The following is a 23,874-nucleotide window of genomic DNA, read 5'->3' as shown; positions in this document are numbered from 1 at the left end:
GAAGTATATGTACCAAGATAAAAGGAAAGAATTTACTCTCCTACCAATATTATATGTCTAGAGAAATTCTAATTCCTTCAATCATGTAAATCCAACTTTGACTCCGTGTCCACAATTCATAACATAACCATGTGTACAAATCCTCATCTCGTAGTCCAAACAAATTCCTCTCTTAACCTCCAAGAAAAAATATAATTGAGCTTACATGTCACTTACATTGAGTAATGTATTTTTAAAGTATAATATTAAAATAATAATAATAAAACAGAAACTAAGTGCTTGGACAGCTGAAATCCAGTCATCATATCCAGAAGAAGAGGAAGATGAAATGTAAGCACTGAGTGCACAGGAGGGACTGAGATGCCTGTGATCAGGTAACATTAATTCACGCTATTCAATCAGTAAACATACACACATAGTCCATCAGATTACTCTGGAAGGAACCTTAGAGATTACGTATTATTCTAATCCTTCTGCCTTTCAAAAGCTGAAATGGAGTCCAAGTAAAGCTCCAAACCTCCTTCTTTGATTTTTCACCACATAGTGGCTAAAATTTGATAAAAATTAAGGTCTGTTATTGTCTATTTCAGTTTTCACTTGTTATAATTATTATTTAACTTTAAAATACTGATTTAAAATTAGCTACATACATAACAAATTTGACTCTTCCTTCATTTCTAACCATGAGATCTTTCTGTTATATGTAACCATATTTACATTTACTCATATTGCTACCAAATTTTTCTGATTGACATAAGCAATCAACAATAGTGTCAGAAACACAAAAATATAGATTGGTAGAAACATAACCATTTCAGTGGTATCTTATAAACAGAACTTGGGTGTTTTGAAATATTTACTAGGTCAGTGGAGCTCTGTGAGTAATAAAGTTTGTTATACGCTTAAGTTTTCTTCCTTAAACTTTTATGTTTCCCTACTAGACATAACGTACATCATATTCTACAGTGGTAATGAACAAGCCCAGTTCAAATAGTGTTCTGAGACAGAAGGGATGAAAACCGAGATCGAACTTCCTGGAAAAATTAAAATTATAATGAAAAAAAATAATGGTGTTATACATTGGGAAAGATAAATTTGATGTATTTTTCCCTGTTTTTCTCACTAAGTTCATTAAAAACACTGACATTATATATGAAACAAACATAAGATAACTTTGAAAGGTGTTAGAAAACAGGCAGACTAGCTAAAAACCTGAGGATCAGTGGCAAGATGTAACTCTGTGTTCCCTAGGTTTTCCTTTTGCTTTATGTGTTACGCCAGACTGAATGCTAGAAAAGCTGGCAACTCAGAAATGCCAATGGGCATAGACGAAAAAAAAAAAAAATCCCAAACAAAAGCCTACTCTTTCTAGCCAAATTACCAGAAACGGGGGTAGCCTAGCAAGAAGAAAGCTTTTAGACAGTAATTGCTCTAGTTCAGCCAAATATCACCAAAAAAATTGCAACCCCACCCTACTTTTGCCTGTAAAAGCACACAGAAGACTAGACTTCTACTTTCAGCAGGCTGCACAAAGCTCCAAACCTCCTTCTCTGCCTGGGGTAGGGCCGGGGAGTAGGGTGTGGTGGTATTTTAAAAAGTTGAGTTGAGGAGCCAGGATGTTCATCCCCACCAGGCAGTAACGACACACCTTGTATGAGGAGACTTAGTGGAGAGTCACAGGTTCCATTACCACTCATAAGTAAGGAGACCACTCCTCCCATTATGGTGTCAGTGGAAGCCATGTGGGGAGCAGTAACAAGATATAACTTCCCCCTCCCCCAACTAGGATAGTATCAATGGAGACCTTGTTGGAACTTGAATTTCCATACCAGCCCACTAATAACATGAAAGCTCTCCTTCCTGGTAAATACATAGACTTCTACCTTCATCTGTCACCAAAAAGGTAGTATCCCCTTTCTCCTACAAAAAGGTGTGAGGGGAAGACTACTACAACAGATGGTTAAAATAATTTCCAGAGTCTCATAAAATAATGCCCAAATAAGCAATTTCAATAAAAAGTCACTTATCATACCATGAATCAGTAAAGTTTCAACTTGAAAAAGAAATCAACAGATGTCAACACCAAGATGACACAAATGTTATAATTATCTGAAAAAAAAAATATTTTAAAGCAGCTATCATAAAAATCTTTTAATGAACAATGAAGAACATGCTAAAAACAAATGGAAAAAAAAGTCTAAACAAAGAAACAAGAGTCTCAGCAAAGAAAGAGTCTCACCAAAAAGAGAGAAGATACAAAGAACTAACATAAAATTTTAAAACTGAAAACTAGAATAATCAAAAATTGAAACTCAACGGGCTCAACAGCAGAATGAAAAGGAGAGAGTAAGCAATCAATAAACTCAAAAATAGAATAGAAATTACCTAATCTAAACAACAGAGAGAAAACATACTGGAAAACAAAAAAGAAATAAATAACAGATCCTCGGGGACAGAAGACCTAACATTTTTGCCATTGGCATCTCAGGAACAAAGGATAAAGAGGGTGGAACAGAAAAAGTATTTGAAGAAACAATGGCTAATAATGTCCCAGATATGTTTGCTGAGCTTCTCACGTAAGCCATACTTCAAGGAGAAGCCTGCACTAAGGCACCTGCCTCTACTGTGTTCCTGCTGTCTGAGCCAGACCTCATAAAGGTGACTGAGATTGTATTTCAACGAATAGGACTGAGGTTTTCCCAATCCAATTGGAGCTGTGCAGCTATATTCCAAATCAGCATCTTCACTGACCAATCAGCAAGGCTCCATTCTGACCAATCAGGACAGTGCTTTTTGGACCAGACTGTGAGAATTTGGAGTCCTTGTTTGCATGAGGATGCACCAATCAGCGTCAAGGAGCAGAGACTTCTCTCTCTATGTTATCCTATCTCTAGCTTAAAGAGCCCACTTTCTCTTTCCACCAAAGACTGAAGATTGTGTCCTCTTGCCTCGCCAGAGAGGAATAGAGTAAAGCAAAGCACTGCAGGTAGAGCAGACTGGAGCAGACTGGACCACACTGGTTCCCAGCATAGCTGTCTACCCAGAGAGATGACTTGCTGGAGGGAGAGCAGCCTACCTCCAGGGCCACCTCTCCTGAGGGCCACCTCACCACCTCACAGCCATGCTGTTCCACAGCTACGCTATCTCATAATTGAACTGTAACACTATCGAGCTCTACTGTAGCAGTGCTGTTCTCCAGCTTCACCATATCACAATTGAGCTGTTTGTACTGAATAGTTTTCTTTTTCACAACACCCCAAATTAGGGAGTCCTGTTGGCATTGAATGGGTACCTTAACAGATACTTCATTGAAGAGAATATATAGGTGTCAATATAAGCATATAAAAAGATGTTCCACATCATATGTCAACAGGGAAACATCAATGAAAAAAATCAGGATATTACGCACCTATTAGAATGGCCAAAATCTAGAACACTGACTATACCAAATGCTGTTGGAGTTGTGGAGCAACAAGAACACTCATACATTGCTGGTGGGAATGCAAAATGGTACAGCTATTTTAGAAGAGAGTTTGGCAGTTTCCTACAAAACAAAACATACTCTTGCAATACAATCCAACATCATGCTCCTTGGTATTTAGCCTAAGGAGTTGAACACTTAAGTCCACACAAAAACCTGCATACGGATGTTTATAGCAGCTTTATTCATAATTGCCAAAGCTTGGAAATAACCACAAAGTCTTTTAGTAAGTAAATGAATAAACTGTAGTACATTGAAACAATGGAATATAATTCAACACTAAAAAGAAATGACCTATCAAGTCATGAAAAGGCATGAAGGAAACTGAAATGCACATTACTAAGTAACGGTAAAGTCTGAAAAGACTATATACTGTATAATTGAACCATATGGCATGCTAGAAAAAGAAAAATTATGGAGACAATAGATTAGGGGTTGCCAGAAAATAGATAAATAGGCAGAGCACAGAGGATTTTTAGAGTGACAATACTCTATATGATATTATAATGATGGCTATATGTCATTATACATTTGTCCAAACTCATTGAAAGTATAAAATGTATCTTTGGTAAAGTATAAAGGTTTGTCTTTGGTAAAACACACACACACACACACCCACACACGCGCGCGCGCGCGCGCACACACACATATACACACGCACACATATACACACACATATATGTTATTCTGGCAAGTGACATTGATAATGGGTGAGGTTATGTATGCATGTGGGCAGAGTGTATAAGGGACATTTCTATAACTTTCTCTTAATTTTGTTGTAAGCCTAGAACTGTTCTAAAAATGAAATCTTTAATATATATATTTTATAATATATATGGACACACAAACTGTTCTAAAAAATAAAATCTTTAATATGTATATATTTTATTATATATGTATACACACACACACAAGATAAATATCTCTGCAATCAGAAGCAAAACTTTTTAGGAAATAAAATGAAAAACAAAACAAAATAAAATAGAATACTAGTTTTAAAGCGAGATTTTATATTCCTAATAGTCCAATAGAAAATATTATATTTGGCATTTATTTTTAAATAGATGCACTATACATGGTTAAATTCCTAAAGGCATTTTGAAAGTTGGTGAGAAAAATCTTAAAATAGCGATGAAGGTATTTATTAATTTTCCAGAACCCCAGGTAAATTAATAATGATACACAGTTAAAGCTGTACTCATCATCTTACAAGTGTAAAGAATAAAAATTTCAGTGCTTTAAAAATAATTTCTACTCAATCTATTATACGCCTTCTTTCTGGTATAAATATTTAGGTGAAAATTGCAGGGACATTCTGTGGGAATGGTTTGAAGAGCTTTGACAATAGCATAAATATCCCTGTATCCCCCACTCCCAACTTTTTACCTCTTTGCTTACCATCTGCATTTAATAGATAAGGTGACTTTTTAAAACATGATAAATGAATGAATGTATGATTTTACATAGAGTGAATCCACAGGGAAATGACTGTTTTCACGCTCATTTATTCAATAGCTATTTCATGAGTGTATATCCTGTAGCTGTTTGCTATATATAATGAATACAAAGGTTTAAGTTATTCTTGCCAGAAAGAAGCTTACCATCTACTTACATCTTTATTTAAACAACCACAAAATAACATATATTTTTTTAAATGAAGACTATCACTTCAACTCTGGCTTAAATAGAAGAGCTCCCACAGAGAAATCATAGAAAGATTTTATGGTCAGCCATTAAATTCATTATGTCCTTGCTAACCTGGCCACTCAATCACATAGCAGGTAAATGTAGATTTAATTGGTGAGAAGGAGGAGCTACTTTTATAGCTACAGAGTTAAAAAAGTACTTTTGTTTTGATAACAAATCTGCTTTATTATTTTACTTGAAAAGCACAAGATGGTATATTATTAGAAATGTAACCTATAATGGAGTGCTTCTCAACCTGGGACAATTTTTGCCCTGTCTTCCTTAATTCACAGGACATTTTAGCAAGGCCTAGAGAAATTTTTGTTATCACAACTATTGGCATCTATTGGTGCTGTTGCCACCTAGTGAATAGAGAGGCCGGGGATGCTGTTAAACATTCTCCAATGCACAAGCAGTCCCCACAACAAAAAATTAGCTGTCCCAAAATGTCAAAAGTGTCTACGTTAAGAAACTTTTCTGTAAAGAAAGATTTTTCCCACCCCCCTGACATATTTCCTAAACTTTGTAGTTCTCACAGTGACCTAGAAATAATCACTATAGGTCCATTTAAGTTGATAAGGTGCTCCAAGCTTAAACCAGCTTAATTCATGTAGAGAATCAATTATGGCTCAAGTTAGGACCTGTTTATATGGGCTTCCTGACCAATTCTTTCAGAAATTACAAAGTAATAGCATGGAAGATGTATCTGAGTTTACTATCAAAAAATAAATGTTAATTTATATACATATAATATATACATATATGCAAATATATATATATTTCCCCCTCATAATCTAATTTACACGGTTGAATAAAAATCAAGTTCACTAAACTAAGGAACTTAAGAAGCCTCCTTATAACATTACTTTTCTAACACTCCTAGTTTACAGGGCATGAAAAACAGAAGTAAACATGTCTAAACCAATCTACGTAATGGCATAATCAGTTATCAGGCTCCACTTTTCTCCTTCCAAACTAAATTCATACTGGTTATTACATTTCTTCAGATATTAGAAGTCAAGCTTCAAAAACAAAATAAAGGTCCATGACTCAAAAGAAAGTAGTAATTCATTCCAGTGTCAGTTTCTAAAAACTCTGACCAAGGGAGTATTCTATTACACCCACTCTAACCCTCACCATTTAAAAAGTTCAAACGATGCTGTTACCTATTTTTGATAATTTAAAATATATTCTATAAGGAACTATGTGCTATCTGAGCTCTGATGTTTCCTTTTCTTTCATTTTGTTGTTTGTTTTTGTTCCGGTTTTCCTTCAGAAAGAATCGAGATCACTAGGATTTAAGTCTCTGCTGGGAAGAAATCTAGGACCTCAAAAGCAAATACTATTAAATCCTCTCAGATATATGCCCTCGGGAAGGCTGAGGGGAAAATAAAGTCATAAAAGCTTTTAAAATCATTTTCATCCCTAGTCAGAAGGACAGCAAAAGTATGCATAGTAATAGGGGCTGCCCATGTAAATATGTAAATAAACTCTCCAACTGGCAAGGCATCTATAAACTAGGTTTAGTTATTGCTTCCTTTGGATGGGTTTTATTAGAGTTAAGTGTTTTGTGATCAGTGAATGGAAGCTGAGGTAAAAACTATAAAGAAAATAAACTCTTTGCCTTTAAATAGAAGTGAGTGGCTCCAGTTTCCTTTTACAAGACTGAAGGGCTGTTGCACATATTAAATCTGCTGCATAGCTCCATCCCTGGTCACAGAAATCCACCGCCCCCCCCCGCCCCCGCCCTCCACTGAAGATGTCAGATCTCTGGGAAACAGCAGTTACAAAAGGATGCTTTTCTTAGCTTGTACTAGAAAACGCTGGCACCCCATCTCTGCATAAAATAACACTAAACTGAGTCACAATGCCGGAAGCTGTGCCTTCTGCTTTTCTTCAAAGGGATCTAGATTATTTCTAGAGAAAATCCTAAATAATACTGCATAGTTTTGTCCATGTACATGACATGTCGATTTTTCTAATCCTCCGTTTGCCCTAGATAATTTTAAGCTTTATCCATCAGTGTACCACGCAAGAAAGAAAAACGCAGTTAACAAGATGACAGTGTTATCTAGGTATTTGGCATCAATATTAGCAGGAGTCTGTCATTTGACAATTATTTTCCTAGCATACCAGACGGTAAAGAAAATGTTTTCATTCATCCGCAAATGGCTAACATTTTATTGATGTTTCAAAATGTAGTTGAATACCATTGCACTTTCAATTTCCTAGCCGGGTTTGAGAGGTAAGCGTGAATCCTAATAACATCAGTAACTCCTGCTGCAAACATCTCGATTAATTGCTGAGCCTTAGAGTGTCAGTTCAGCGGGGAGGTGGTGATATTGTCAATTAGTCTGGTGGTCACAGGTGATAGGAACCCTTCCCTTTTCCCACACATCCTCCTGCACCGCGATAAAAATCACTATGAGTACCGTTACCGCCAAGCAAAACGACTCCCTGCCTGCCTCATAAAGAGCTCAGTCTGGGGAGGCAGCCGGAAGCTGACCCCTGCAGTGATTATTGCTTCTGCGCGCTTTGCTAAAGAACCCTGCTAGCATTGTAGAAAAGGAGTTAGGGATGTGAGATGGTTTGCTTTATTTATTTCCCCCAAGAGAAGGACTGGGGTCAGTCAAAAAAAAAAAAAAAATCTTTAAAGACCGCTTAAGGGGGTAAGGGATGGTGGGAGAGAAGAATAATAGGGGTGGTAAGCATATTTTTTAAATTACTATACTTGTTTCTCTCCTTCACTTCTCCGCTCTGTTTCTCAAACTCCTCACTGAACAAGACTGATTGGCGTAACTGCTATTGACTCCAACCTTGTTTCTCGCATTGATCTGCAAATGGCTCAGAACAGCTAAAGGTTCTCGAATCTGCAAATGAGTTCAAGAAGGAAAGAAGCAGAAAATGTAGGGGGCGGGCCCAAGTTCAGCACCCTACTCTGCCGTGGGCCAGGAGAGCGGCTCGCAACTGTGGGGCCAGCGGCTTAAGGGGCTGCGGCGCGGAAAGGTGGGTAGCGGTTCTGCGTGGAGTAGGAAGCCTGCTCACCCTGATTTGGAGGCTGTTAAAAAATATATAACCCTGTGAGTCAAACCCGATAACTCTGCCCTGCCTAGATACGGATGGGCTGATCATTGCGCCTGATAGGCTCAAACGGGTTAAACTGCCTCTTACATAACAGGACTGCCTGGCTCTACACAATTAAAACACTTGATTGCAGTCTCTTCCCGACTCTGCAGTCCCGCACAACCCGCCCCGTGCGTCCCAGCGCGCCTGCGTGCAGCGCGCGCACAGGCCCCGCGCACGCGACTCGCGCGCTTACACGTGTGCGCGCATACTATATACACACACACACACTCCGCTTTGACCACACTTCTCTCTCACACACACACACAATTTAGTGTTACACACAAGGGAGGGGCACGCCCTCCAAACTATATTGACTGACCCAATAGACACTCCAGCTGCTTTATTGCAAGCCTTTCATGCACACTCCTCATGTCTGTTTAAAAAGCATCTCCCGCCACCGTCCCTACCTATTTCCGAAAAGAGGTAAAGAGTAAACTAGTTGGCCGCTGGTTAACTGTAGCTCGGCCGCCCAGCAGAAAATGAAAAAATAAATAAATAAATAAAACAAATAAATAAACAACGAAACCTGACAGTCTCAGCGTCATGATGGCGCCGACCACAACTTGGAAGACTTTAAAGTTACGGTGCCTCAAGAGGTAAAACGCACAGGAGAGGGAAAGCAATGCGCCCCTCTGCTCTCTTCACCTCGGCCCGACACAGAGACTTTTCTAGCAAAGCGTCACTCTAGTGCATTTGACAGGAAGGGAAGCGTTCTGTCTACGATGCATCTCTTTTCCCCTCAGTTTGCATAATTGTGATATACCTACTCCTGATATATTTTTTTCGTTTTCTTTCTTTTCTTTCCTTTTTTTCTCCCTTCATTTTTCCCCCTCTCTGCTGCATCCCCAGTCCCCGGGCGGGGTTGCTAAGGAAACGGCCGCTTGGCAACGCGCGCGACCGGGGGCCGTACTGCTACTGCTGCTGCTGCTGCTGCTGCTGCTGCTGCTGCTACTGCTGCTGCTGCTGCTGCTGGTGCTGCGATTGCAGCCGCCGCTGCCTCTCGCCCTGCCTCCGCTGTCGCCGCGCCTCCTCCCTCACTCGCCGGCGCGCTCGCCTCCTCACTAGATGGTGTGCGAGCCGCCCGAGAATTAGACACACTCCGGACTCGGCCAAAAGCAACCGAGAGGAGGTGTAGTGTGGTGCCAGGGGGTGGGAGGGGAGGGAGGGAGGGAAAGCGAAGAGGAGGAGGGGAGGCAAAAAAGAGAGAAACAACACCCAACAACTAGAAGGGAGAAAAAAGAAAGAAAAGAAACCCACCCACCCACCAAAAAAAGGAAAAAAAAAAAAAAAAGAAAGAAAAAGAAAAGAAAAAAATCCTGTGGCGCGCCGCCTGGTTCCCGGGAAGACTCGCCAGCACCAGGGGGTGGGGGAGTGCGAGCTGAAAGCTTCTGGAGAGTGAGCAGCCCTAGCAGGGATGGACATGATGCTGTTGGTGCAGGGTGCTTGTTGCTCGAACCAGTGGCTGGCGGCGGTGCTCCTCAGCCTGTGCTGCCTACTACCCTCCTGCCTCCCGGCTGGACAGAGTGTGGACTTCCCCTGGGCGGCCGTGGACAACATGATGGTCAGAAAAGGGGACACGGCGGTGCTTAGGTAGGAAGAACGGCGTGCTTTTCGCACTTATCTCAATCTATCTCTCTCTCTCTTTCCACTCCTTTTGCCTTCTTTTTAAAACGAGTAATAATGCTGGTGGTGATCACTGTCAAAAGACCACATCTCATGAAATCCAGGTGCTGATTCTGCCCCAGCCCTAGTCCCTTTAAGCTGGGACAGGTAGCAAGCTGGACTCAGTGATGCTAAAGCACTTTGCCTGAACGCCAAGTAGCCCCGGGATGAGTGAAGAGAGCGGTTTAGGAGGGGCAGGTACCACTTTGAAACTCAATTCACAAGGTCTCTGTTTTACTGTCATGGGGTACTCTCTGAGAGTCTGACAAGTTTATTAGGTTTGTTTCTCTTTTACTCTAGCCTAAGCGACTTTTCAGACTGCTGGCGTCCTGCTTCCATTTATTTTCCCTCTCCCTTGGACACTTAGGCTTAATTGCTCCTCTTCCGCTTTCTTTCTTTCCTCTTACTGCTTTCTTCCTTTTTCCCTTCCTCTTTCTCTTTTTCCATTTTCTCACTCTTTACTCTTTACAGTCCATTGCCTCTTTCCTCCCCCTTTCTATTTTCTCTCTTTTCTTTCCTCCCTTTTCTATTTTTTTTTTAATCTCCACCAGTCTAATTTCTGATTCTTTTATTTAAGCCCATTTCCTTCACTCTTCATCCTTCTCTATTCCCCATTTTTATTCCTCATTTATGTTACTATTCTGTGATCTTGTCATCTCTTTTTTTCGACTCACATTTTCCATCTCTCTCCCGGTATCCTTTCCCATCCCTGTCACACACACACGCCTCTTCCCTCTAACCCCTTTAGTACCATTTTTTTTCACCCTCACAAATCGCTTTTCTTAAACATACTTCTTCACATACTCTCTATTTCACATCCTCACACACATTGGTACTTCCATGCTCTCACAACCACTTTCACATTCAGATTATCTTTTACTGTTAAAAAGGCACACACTTCTTCACGGTTCCATACACTGTCACTCACACATGTGCACACACGGTCTCTCTCTCTGGCTCCTCTGTTTTCTCTACCTCCTCTTTCTTCTCTCCATCCTCCCTCCTTCCATCTTCAGTTTTACTTCTTTTTCTCACTCTCTCTTCTTTCTTTCTTTCCCCTAAGCTTGAGCACTGAAATGTTTTGTCATTAATAACATCCATAGACTAATGTTACCCCTAAGCAACACTGCAAAGTAAGCCTCTGGAAACATTTTCTCTCCTGTAAAAATATAAATTGATGATCAGCAGTGCTAGACCTAAACAAGGCTAAACTCCCCTTATTCTTTCATTTCCCATCGCCCTCCCTTCTCCCCCTGGCACTCCCACTTGACGTACACCTCAAATCTCCCTGAAAGATCTTCTTTCTCTCCACTGGGTGGTAGTTGGCTTATAAGTGTAGATTGCACAAAATCAGTATACATGGCATGCCTAAGATGAAAGAGAGTGAGATATGTTCTGTTTGGATCATGCAACGTAATTTAAATTTAATGATCTGGGATCTGGGTGTGGTATATGACTTACACCTTCTGAAAAATACATGAGTCCAAATTTCTGTGGAATATTAATATACACTAATATACACTAATGCTTTTATAATACATTTTGTTATCTTTACTATAAACACAAAATGCCACTGGGTATATACAAAAGTAACTAATAATTTGTTATAACTTAGTAAAATACCTTTTCATTGTTGGTAAAAGCAATGAACTCTCTGTCACATAGAGGATATAAATTAATCTCATATTTGTGTCCTTTATATTAAGTTTGTTTTAGAAGTTTGAACAATAGTGGTAAGAAAAAAACACTATTTCCAGAGGCTGCAAATGTATGTTATGGGAGCTACAATCTATATTTTATAGCAGCATATTGTATATTTTATAATGAGCGTTAATATTTTCAACCTAAAGGTTTGATAGACTGGTTGTCTTTTGATGACATATCTTGGCATTTTGTTTCCAATAAACAATCTAATAAATACTATGGCTAATTAAAATCGCTGAACCCACAGTTTACTTCTAGGAGACCTATGTGTATAGTTCAACCATTGCTTCCAATACTGAAGCTTCTGTAACTAATAGGGACAATATCTTTCCAGTGTTGTTGGTTTGGTGCAGTCCTTGTTTACTTGTGTGCACTGTACCTCATCCATTTTTTTTCTTTATCTTGAGTTTTGTAATATCTTGTTTTGGGGCACTTTTGACTTTTAAACTTTTTAAAGAGAATAGAATCTCTGTCTCTTCTAAATGACATTTCTAACTAAATACAGTGTTTATTTTTTTTAACAAACAGAATCATTTTTTGGGGGGGTCATGTGTAACAGAAATCTGATCTACATTACTTTTTACCTAGAGTAATTTGCTTATAATAATTCTAGAATTCTCTAGGGAGTATCTCATTTTTTAAACCTTTTTACATTGTCTATAGATTTTAAACTATTTTTAACATATATCTTTTCAAGAAATTCTGTTATTTTTCTTAACTCCTCTTCTGCAACTGGTATTTACTCTATTCATAGAGCAGTTCAGACAGAGTTTAAAGGCTAATTGAGTATGTATAAGTCAGGTGACATATTTTTCATCAAAAGTAATGTCACAGAGTCATATTTCATGTTTTTGCTTTGGATACTTAGAATTATATTTGATGTTACCCTGTAACTCATTAGAAAATAAAACAAACTAAACAAAATTTACCCTCAAATGTACACACCCCTCATCGAAGTACAAAAATCTAGTGCTCAAGAGAATACCGAATTACATTATAATATTTACTAAGTTTTACACGATATATCCATCCCTCAAAGTGTCTTTAATAAAAAGCAAATAGTGGCATAACAGTTATCAAATAACTTTAAGTGCTAAAGGCCTGAAAGTGCAAACGTGTCAGTCAGTGACTCTGTTGCTTGTGGTTCCATTAATGAAACAGAAGTTTAAAGGTCAAATGATACATTTCTATCTCCTAAATGCCACAATGGCTGTTTGAGGAAAAAGAATCAAGAAAAACAAAACTTTCCTTAAGCGGTGTTGTAATACAAAAGAAAAATTCATTTTGTGATCTACTAATTATATCTATTGTTTTCTAAATCATCTTCTCTGTTTAGTTTAAATAGAGGACTTATAATGAAATTTCATTTAATAATTTCAACATTCTTATCATTTTAACTCTGCCTTTTAAGGTTAGTGAAGCAATATATTAAATGTCAAAATGTTCCTCACTTCCAATAATGTTATTCACTGATAAATCTCTGAAGAATTCACTTGAGCTATTTGGACTTTCTTGATAAAGTATTTAATGATGCATCTATTCAATAAAGTAACATTTGGTACTTCTTTATTTAAACTTTGGGTTTAAATCAATGCATAGATATCTAGAGTATATTGTAATTTGCTACAAACATATTAATATATTTATATTAAATAATGATTTTAATTGCAAATACATTTAATACATATTAACAATACTAATACAATAACAATACTAATACATATTAGTATTTTACGCTTAACAAAACTCATTAATCTCTATATGGATAAATTAACTTTTTCTCTAGTCTTCAAATTGCATTTTGTAGTACATGAAAGGTCTGAGTTAATGTGCCATCGGGTGACATAACAAAGAACAGGAGGTGCTAGAACCACATTGATCACACTTCAGGACCCAGTATTTCTAGACCTGGAAAATCAAGGGGAACATAACTCTGCTTTGGATCAATACATAAATTTCAGATAACTTTTTAAATATAATTTTGCAGTTACTTTAATATGAGTCAATGACTTTATCCCTACCTTATTAAGAAACACAGTTATATTAACATGTCCAAAATGTTTAATATTCTTTGGAAACAATACAAGGAACATCCTCATTTACATCCTCCCAGTGTCTGAATATTTTAAAAAACACATGTCATTTTTAAACTAATTCTTTCAATCTGTTTCTCCTTCAATTCTTCTGTATGAATTTTGTACATTTTAAGCCGCCTTCCTGATATGAATTCAAAATATTCTATTCTCTGCTTGTCATGCTTTAATCAAAGAAGAGAAGAGAGATTCTTTTCTTAAATGTGATATCTTCTTTTACTTTAGCAAAGTTAAACACAACTGTCATTTTAATGCAATAGATTTGAATGGAAGTTATATGAGATCCTAATATGATACTGTAATAAGGAAGAAGACTTTTGCTTACAGCATAGAACATAAAGCATGTTTCCACAGAAGTTATTTCCACTGGAAGACACAAAACTTTGCAAGTAGATTTGTAAATGGATATGATAAGTATTTATTACTTCTCAGCCTATTTGTCCAATACATTTGCCTTTTGACTATACTACATTAATTAGTTTTGGTTTGAAATGCATACTATCGGATACAATAATGTAAATGATTTATGTATGAGAATATAGAATTACCATTAGCTATAGAATCAAGTATTCTGTATTTTCAGAATATCATTGAAGAGTCCCACATTGTCTGTTGAGTATTTTGGCTCATTAATGCATCGCACATCCCAAATACAGTGTTCAACTATATAGATATTTACAATTTTTAACATGAGACATTACTTAAAAACCTATATGCTTATTAAATAATGTCATTGAACAAATATATTTAAAATTCTGATTTTTTTTCCTTCTCTAAAAATAGAAGGGGTAATAGATTGTCATACTGAGTCAGTCTGGAAAAAGTGTATTCCAGAATATGTAATAAAATGCTACAATAGTATCTATAGTGATTTCCAGAGCTGTTCTATTAGAATGACTTATTGCTTGGTTTATTAATATTCAATTATTTATTATATTAAAGAACAACATAGTACTTTTAAAATTTATAAATAAATTTGTTTTTGCCCCATCTTTTTAGTTCAGAAGAATTGATAAACCCAAGTGGCTATATAAATCTTTGAACACAGCATGTTAATGAAGTAGTTATTTTAAATAGATTGGCTTTACATTTAAACAACTTCAAAAAATAAGTTAATTCTTCAGTGCCTGACTTCTGAAGAGTTTAGAGAAGTGTTCACCTCCTATATGTGGCAGTTCTGGGTTGATAGACTAGCTCCAACCTTCATCCCCCTGCAACTCTATGCTATTGGAGATAGATGGTGGAGCTAATCCCTCAGCTGCATTTCTCAGTTAGCTTTGCCAAGCCGTCCGTCTTCAGGCTGTTGTTGGCCAGATAGGAAGTTTTGGGAGAATGGAGGACACAATGAATGAGAAGTCAGGATATTGCTCTCCTCTTTCATTGCTTTGGGCAGTGTTCAGCAGTGTCTCCATCTCCCACTGGAACCTCTTTGTTCCATCTTCTACTGGATAACTGGCTCAAATTAGGCAAAGTTTCTCAGACAAGATGGCATTAGAATTAAGTATGGAGAGATCCTTAGGAGAAACAGGTGACAGCAGTGGGATAGGGCACTTAATTCAGAGGAAGGAGCATGTAAAAAGATGCAGATGTTCCATTTGGAATGATGGAAAAGTTCTGGTTCCTGCTGTTCTAACTGCTAGGTTTTCTTACTATCACCTGTTTGGCTTCTCAGCTTTTCCATCCTCTTCGTAATCAATTTCCTCCTTTAAGTTCTTTCTCTTTTAAATATCCAGAATGGTTTAAGTTTTGCTTCTAGAACCCTAATTAATACAAAGTGAAAAGGAATAGTTTCAGTGATTTTAATTTTGTTTGATTAAATGACTGCTTTGCCCATGACACCATAAATATTGCTTGCTAGCACTGGATATAATAATTGTTTAAGGAGATAGTATAGGAGTTACACCATAGCAACATTGGGGCATATTACAAACAAGAAAGATGGATATTTGTTTTTTTTCCACCCCCTAGATTATGAGAATAATAAAGCAAATTTATAAATATTTAATTAAATATACAATTGAATAATTTCGGTAGAAAAGTATATAATGTTGCAATGGAAGGGAAAATGAAATTGATGGATATATATTGGCAAGATTCAATAATAATGTATCTTTTATTTATTTATTTTTTGGACTCAGCAAAAGAGAACTAGGGCTAAACTCTGCTTGTGGTGGGTATATGATCAAAATGCTGACTTAATTCTTATAGTGTTGCCTGTTTAAATCAATGGGAATTAAAGGCCTTTTTAAAAAAATGTAGCTTAATACCTGAGAAGCTAATCAAAGTTTTCAGATTCTTAAGAAGTATAAAAGTATATGATTATAACAATGCCATGATTCAAGTATTTAACCACTGTAGAAATTAGTCTCTCAAGCTATTTGAATCTTTTGGTTAGAAATCAAATAATTTTTCTACCATATCTTGTTCAAAATAGCATAAATTAAGACATTCTGGATATCACATAACTTACACAGAGGAACTAAGGGAATCTTTATTAATGGGTAGTGATTTTTCGATTTCTTTTGTTTTTAATTTACTATAACTGTTAACTGAGTTTTACATGATGTGGTGACCTTCTCCTTAACTTCCTCAAAAATACTTTCTGAAAGATATTTGTGTAGGTGTCTGGCTCCAATATAAACAAGCTGTCATCATAAAGTCCTTCTTTTGGTACATTTCTCCACACTTTCACAAAAAAGATATTAATTTAAAATCATTGTTAATGAAATGACCCTCTCTTAGAGATGCTCAAGAGAGGATTTCTGAAATGGGAGGGAAATTGCTTATAAATCTGTCATTCTATCCCTCTCAAAGTTATGTGGATCCATTACAAATTATCGTTGACATTTTATAAGAGAAAATAAAATTTATTGTTCTGTTTTTCCCTAGGAGCATAATATTACCTGCCTTCTGGCTTTTGTAAAGGAAGTTTTAAATTGGGTCACATGTTCTTTTATCAGGTTTTTTATGTGTTTCAAATTCATCAGTGGAAACAAGAATTTCCCATACTGTTACAGATAAAAACTAATATATTTTACCTGATTGTAATCAATATCAAATTAGATTTTAATTAGTTCACTGTATCTAAAAATGTATAATTTATGAAATATTAAATAAATTTAATAATAGTATAAAACTTTTTTATCTTTTGTTCAAGTGTACTTTCTGTTCCTTGCCATATCAATTTTGATTATCAAAACACCTGGGTTTGTAAGCTCTGTGACTGTTGTTCATTTATCCTTAGGACCTTAACTGAGAACCTTGCATATGTCAGGCTAACATCCACTATTATTTTAATTAATGAATTTATAGAAGGACAAGTGAAAAAATAAATGTATTTGTTCTTTAGTTTATTGTTTCAGATTTTAATACTTGTAATATCTTTAATACTGTGTTGGATCTGCATGCTTATAGTGATTAAGTACCTTTTATTGAATCTGTATATCAATAGCCTATGCCTTAAGTAATTCCTGGAGAAGTTCTAGTGCTTAAGACACATTGGATATATTTAGTGTCTTTAAATTGCAGGATACAACCTACTAATGAGTCTTGAAAAAAAATGTACTGGGTACTAAATGTATTTTTTAAATAAAATGTATTAAAATAGAGTAGATGGCATTATACTTAATAAAGGTAAGTATTATTTAATTAAACTTTTTTTGTGTGTATGTGTGCTGTGTCAAGATTTTAGATGTATTTATTACTGTGGGTTTCAAAAGAAAAAGTTTGAAATGCAATGATATACTTGTAAAATTTTGAGATGTAGTTACAATTTTAAGAAGATTCAAGATTTTAAATTATATAGGAAGTTTTTTGCTATTTGTAATTATAATCAGTGGATAACAACAGTTCAAAGTAGCAAAATATCTATTGTCACTTAACATTTTTTTCTATTTCTACATCAACTCATGGATCCCCCTCTTCATTTCTCCTAAGGTTTCAATTAAATAAAATTGATAAAGGCACAAAGGTAGAGAGAGTTGGCTATTTGCTATAGATGAATAAATTTCAATTGTAAAAAGTAGCTACACACTCCAAACTAGAGTAGAACTTATGTATCATTTCAAACATCCTCCAGAGGTAGGTCAACAGTATCTTATAAACCACAGGGTGTTGATACTAGCTGATAGAATTTTAATGTGGTCATATGGCTTTGATTTATAATGTTGAGGTGGTTATCTATCAGCATCGTGGTTTCTAAGCCATATCAAATTCTGAATCCTGAGAGAGAACCTTAGATGCTCTTAAGCATCCAGCTGGCGTGGGAATTGGTCTTTTAATCACTTTCTCTAGGAAAAGAGGAATATAGGAAAGGAGGAATTTGGCAGTGTTGCCAGCATTAAGTGTTGCTCTTTTGAACAGAAGCCAATATATCATACTTTCTGGATAGGTGGTAGTTTGTTCAATTTAAGGAAGATGTTTATAACCCTTTTGAGTCCAGAACTAAATTATTCTTTACTGAATTTCACTAAGTCGTTTGGACACAGGTCCAGTGCCCATGCTCACACTACAAAATAAGAGTTTTTTTAAAGCTGTAACTACTGCCATAAGAAGTCTTGAAAGGTTTTGGAAGATTTAAAGGGCCCTGGGAAAATGTGTTCTGTTGTCTTTAGAAACCCCTTTCTTCTCATGGAACTAAATTAAATTTAGAGATATTAAAAGGATTTAGGAGATATCGTGAACATAAGAGCTGTAATCAAAAGGCAAGAGAGTATTGTTTATATATTCTCTCCAGTAACATTACATATTATTGTATCAGGATATTAAGTGAATAAATCAAAGAGATTATAAAGTTTTTCTAATCTTATAATATTTCTTATAGGAGAATATACTTAGATATATTTGATTTACGAGTAACCTATTTTCAAATTAATGTCTTGGTAATTGATTAGCTGAATAGAAAATTGTATCTCTACTGCTTAACACGTTGCTCGATACATTATTGGTGCTCAAAACCTGAATGTTAAGTGTAGGAATTGAAGATAAGAGGAAGGAAAAAAGAGAGGAAAGGAGAGATGAAAAAATATTTTGCTATATGAATGACTTCTAATAAAACTTCCTGAAATTTTAGGTCACTGGGATTTCAAAAAATTCAGCTCACAAACTGTATAATATGGAAGAATTACAATAAAAAAGAATAAATTTCAGTTTATGTAATTCATTAAATGATTGGAATAATTCTAAACCTACATCTTTCTGTGATGAAGTGATGTACATTGTACAAATAGAACTTCTAAAATCATATTTTACACTCAGATATGTGTCTGCCTCCCAAGTTACTGGTCCATTTATGTTTATTTTGAAAGATAGATAGAAGCTCTGCGCCTTGGCCTGTAATGTGATAAGGAACCAATGCTTTGGAATATGTTCACAAAAGGAAATTATATATAAATATTTGAATAACTGCTCACTTGTCTTCTTGAACATATATCATTGATCAATTTTTGCTCATACATCATTAATATGAAATAATAGATATAAAGATTTACTTTTGCTTATGCACAGAGTTTATCTTTTATTGTAATTGTTTAATTGCATTGAAAAACCCATCATGCTTTGAGGTATCCAGAATGGGAGTGATGAGAGTTTGAGCTCGCTCTTCTCTACTTATTGGCTATGTGATTTGAACAAATGCCTTACCCGCACTTAATACTTCCCTAGCAAAACTACATGCATAATACTAGATAAGGCTTATAAAATACTAACACAATACCTACCCCATAGTAAGCATTATACTTATATTAGCTAATAATTTTATGTGACTTTTTTTTTCCTAATTTTAATCTGAAATTTGTTAGCACTATTTACTTACTGAGATGTCTATTTTTTCCCATTTAAAATCATTGTACCAATTATTTGTGAACCCATTGTATAGTATTTGTTGAACATATACATTTTTTTTGTGATTTTGATAAAATAACATTTGTTCAGTAGTCCCCTGGGATGTCAGATGGTGAGTCCTGGTTCAACAAAAGACCACAAAAAAAAATTTAAATAAAGAAGTTTATTACTCATAGGTCTTGGAGGAAGTACATGGCACACCTGCAGAGCTCACACGGGGAGGTCAAGGCGAATTGCAGATAGAAGGAGCGGCAGGACCTGGGGCTTATGCTTTTACTAAGGTCTGTGGGTGGAGTGCTTTAGGATTCTCTGGCCAAGGCTGGATTGGTCAATTCAAACCCAAATGACTGGTGTTTCATCTAAGGTATGCACAAAGGGGAGGCACACCAGGGGAAAGGAGAGGCACATCAGGGAAACAGGAGAATGTTGATGCTCACAAGGACTGCTGAGGAAGTGATATCAGGAACTTAAATTTACTTGTGACTCTTCAAGCTATTATCTAGGACATGGGCTGAATGGAGGGTCTAGTGTCAGAGTTTAAGGTCCCTGTAGGCCTTTTGGCCATACACTATAGATGCCAAGGCAGCAACGGTGTGGAATAATTTAGCTAAACTCTTGACACTATATTTTAAAGATTCTACTTAATAGACAACTTGTATTTGTTGTTGTTGAGCCCAATAAGCAAGTGACATAACTCCAAACCTGGAAGTAGAAACATACCAAAAAAAGGTTTTAGTTATTAAGGTACAGACCTAGAACACTCAATAGCAATAGAACCATAAATTTTATGTTCAACAGACTGGCGGTGATTTGATTCACTTACCAGAAGTAAGATATCGCTGTAACTGGGTAGTCATATGCAGTATTGAGGATAGAAGAAGAAATGAGGAGACAGAAAAGAAATAAGGATTAGGAAGTACAATGTCATGGCACTGGAGTAGTTAGAGGATGAAGATTAACATTTGTGACAGAGTTTAGAATGGAAGTGATGATAACTGGTGATAACATTGGAATAGTCAATAAGAGGGCTAGAATGAAAAAAAAAATAACCAACTGTATATTCTACATGGGGTAGCAAATAAGTATTCAGGATTAAATATGCCATTTTCATTTTTTATGATAGTCCATATGATAGAAGCAGTTCATATAAGCAAGAACTTTTTGTCTATATTGCCATTTTATCCATAGACAATAAATTCAGGAGAAGCTCAGAAAATATGGAGGCTTGCTATAATTCTTTGTATTTGCCAAATGCACAGAAGAATGATTTAAGTTCATAATCATGATAGAGCCATCAACATCATGATTGAAATTCAACTAACACTGAGTACCTAATATATATGACACACCTTCATAACAATATGCAATAAGGTATTGCTTTCCCAGTTTTATAGAAAAGTGACTTAGGCTTGGAAAGGTAAGGTAATTTGCCCCCACCTAGGACAGGTAATGGCTGAGCTAGAATTCACATCTAGGTCATTTTATTCCAATCCTAGTGACTTTTCTACTATCTGTGTCTCTCACTAAGAGGAGTTCAAAACAATTGGTAAATTTATTGCACATTCAACTGTTACACATTAATTAAGCACCATCTGCATTTTAACAACTGCTAAATTGACGATGATAAAATAAATCAAGGTGTGTTATATATTCAAAGAAATATGTTCAATTATTTTAAATGAGGTTAAGTACTTACCATATATAGATAGTAATAAGCATTTACTAAATTGGAACATAGTGAATTCTTAAAACTAAAAATCTCTCATACAAAACGATTTTATCCCTAATTATTATAAGCTACTGATAACACAAGAGAGAAAAACAGCTTTCGAATATCATTTATAGTCAGGCATTATGCATAGGTTATTTCATTGAATCTTAGGGGCAACCTACAATTTTTCTACTTTATGAGTCGAGAAACAAACTCATGGAAGGTGAATAACTTTCTGAACTTTAATAATGCTAGTAAATGACATCACCAAGATTTGATCCTAGGCCTGTGTGTCTCAAAAACCCATGCTATTTTTTTTAAGCCATATTTCCTTGGGCTTTTTGTATACTGTAGTCCTTAGGAAAAAGGAAAAGCTGCAGTTGCTTGCTGCTGTAGTTTTCCAAGTCCCCAATTTAATCATTTGAATGCTGCTCTAGTATAACTCTAAACAGTGAATCAGACTGATTTAGAAGTCTCCTTCAAAAATGTTTAGGTAGCCTAAACTATTAAGCATCATTATTTTCAAAGATAGATGGGAAAATCAAACAAACAAACAAAAAAAATCGGAGATCTAAAAGAGATGCTTTTATTACAATTTCATTAAACATGTCAATAATATGTTACAGACTCATGTTTAATTGCAGTCAATGTATAAAATTAAATATATTTGAATTAGGTTGCCTTTTTCTGCTAGCTAGTAGATGAGATATACTATAGATTATAGCCAAATGGAGTGAAAACTTGTTTTTATTTGGCACCATGTAATTTAAGAATCTTCTTCAATATGTTTACATATCCACCTTCAATAGATTTTGCATATACCCCTAAGAGGAGAGTAAATTTCACAATAACTTATTTCTTGGCTATCCAAAACTTTCCCAGTATAAAGTCTATTTTTGTCTCACATCATTCGAGAATATTTTTCAACCCTCTCTAGTCCAAGTCTGACTACTCATTCTCCGAATTTTAAATTTGTATGGCTTTGCATTTTATGTTTATTTTATCAACTTTATAGTATGTAGTTCTCTATTTTGATTCTATAGAAGAATGTAACAACAGCCAGTGTCTTATATAATAGTCTTTCACTTATATTATTGTAAATCCTTCACAGAATTTGCATATTGATTATTTGTGTAAATATGTTTACTAAATTCTAGGATACTTGAATTGATTTTTCATTTTCCTTTCTTCTCTCAGGAATTTGTTTTATATTTTTTCCCTCCCATTGCATAGCTTTTTTCATAGGAAACATGTTTTATCAGACCTTCATTTACCATTTTTTGGCATATACTTATTGAGTCCTTGTCATATACTAGACACTCGTTATAAGTCTGAGGTACAGTAACCATAAGAGATAAGGTCCCTTCTATTGAATTTACATTGTAGTTCAACTTGTGTTCTTAAAAAGTGTTATGTAGTGTAAAGAATGTATATTTAACATTTTACTATGCCAGCTATTAGCTCTGTGGTCATAAGCAAGTTGTTTGGTTTTTCTGAGACTGTTTTATTATCTATAGAATGGAAATCCTGAAAGCTGCTCTTATACTGTACTTATCATGAATCCTAGTACTAACATATGTGAATGTGTCCTAAGCAGTATTCAGCACACAGTTTGCACTCAATGTCATTGTCTTTACTTTTTACCTTTCTCATTCTTCCTTTACTACATCTGTAACTTATGGACAGAACTATCTAGTTAAATGAATTGTTAAATATATTGTGCTTTCTGTGTTTCATTTTTTTCTCTAATAACTTCCAAGGTTTACCTATTTTTAATCAAGGCAGTTTTCTGATACTTTGAAAAGTAGAGGTGATCTGAACATGTGATAACTGTGTCATTCATCTTGTCTACTTTTGGACTATTCTAAGCCTCCTACCCCCAATGGAATGGATGACATTTCTGTCTAATCTCAACAATTGAACTAATTTTCTGACTTTTCTTGGGACATTCTAAAACTTCTCTTCATAGTTGATATATATATTTACTTGGTTTCTGATAGACAATATCTAGACTTTTCTAATTACCTAGGTTCAAGTAGCATAAATTTTCATATTGTTTATATGGAAAAATCACTAAAATGTAAATTGCTGCTAATTTTTTATTTACATCAAAATTCCTATTTACATTTCTTCTCCTATATAAGAACATTATGCTTTTTCAAATTCCTCCTAAGCCCTTTAATATCCTCATTATTTTCCTACTTTCAGCTACTTATATATGTGTATTTATGTTGAGCCCTTAAAAAAGTGTCATATTTCTTTGAATCATTAAAAAATTGATCAGGAAACTAAAATTACTTATCTCACTTACTGACTATACAAACATACTCAAAGTTACAGATTTTATTTAATTTTCAAGAGGCTATAGAACATTTGATTTTATTTTGGTCTCCATATTGAATATACCTCTCACAGCTAGTGATACCTCGAATTTCCAGAGACCACTGTATCCTATTTGTGCTCCATTCCCCATCACACTTTATCCATTTACACAGAATAAATGTGCGTAGATTAAATAATGGAAACATCTAAGAAAAAATGAAATCATATGAAGAAAAGAACATTAGGGA

At 35.4% G+C, this 23,874-nt stretch overlaps 1 protein-coding gene across 1 annotated transcript in view; it reads left to right on the top strand.

Annotated features, from left to right (window-relative positions):
* Nucleotides 1–9,707: 9,707 nt before the first annotated feature.
* The window catches only part of NEGR1 (neuronal growth regulator 1), a 773,362-nt gene continuing 759,195 nt past the window's right edge, over nt 9,708–23,874 (top strand). The window contains exon 1 of the mRNA XM_006919323.1: nt 9,708–9,883. Within this exon, the coding sequence (XP_006919385.1) occupies nt 9,708–9,883 (176 nt within the window). The remainder of the gene's footprint in view (nt 9,884–23,874) is intronic.

The sequence above is a fragment of the Pteropus alecto genome, unplaced genomic scaffold (assembly GCF_000325575.1).
Source record: "Pteropus alecto unplaced genomic scaffold, ASM32557v1 scaffold25, whole genome shotgun sequence".
NCBI classification, from domain to species: Eukaryota; Metazoa; Chordata; class Mammalia; order Chiroptera; family Pteropodidae; genus Pteropus; species Pteropus alecto.
This window is presented reverse-complemented; position numbering and strand designations above follow the sequence as displayed.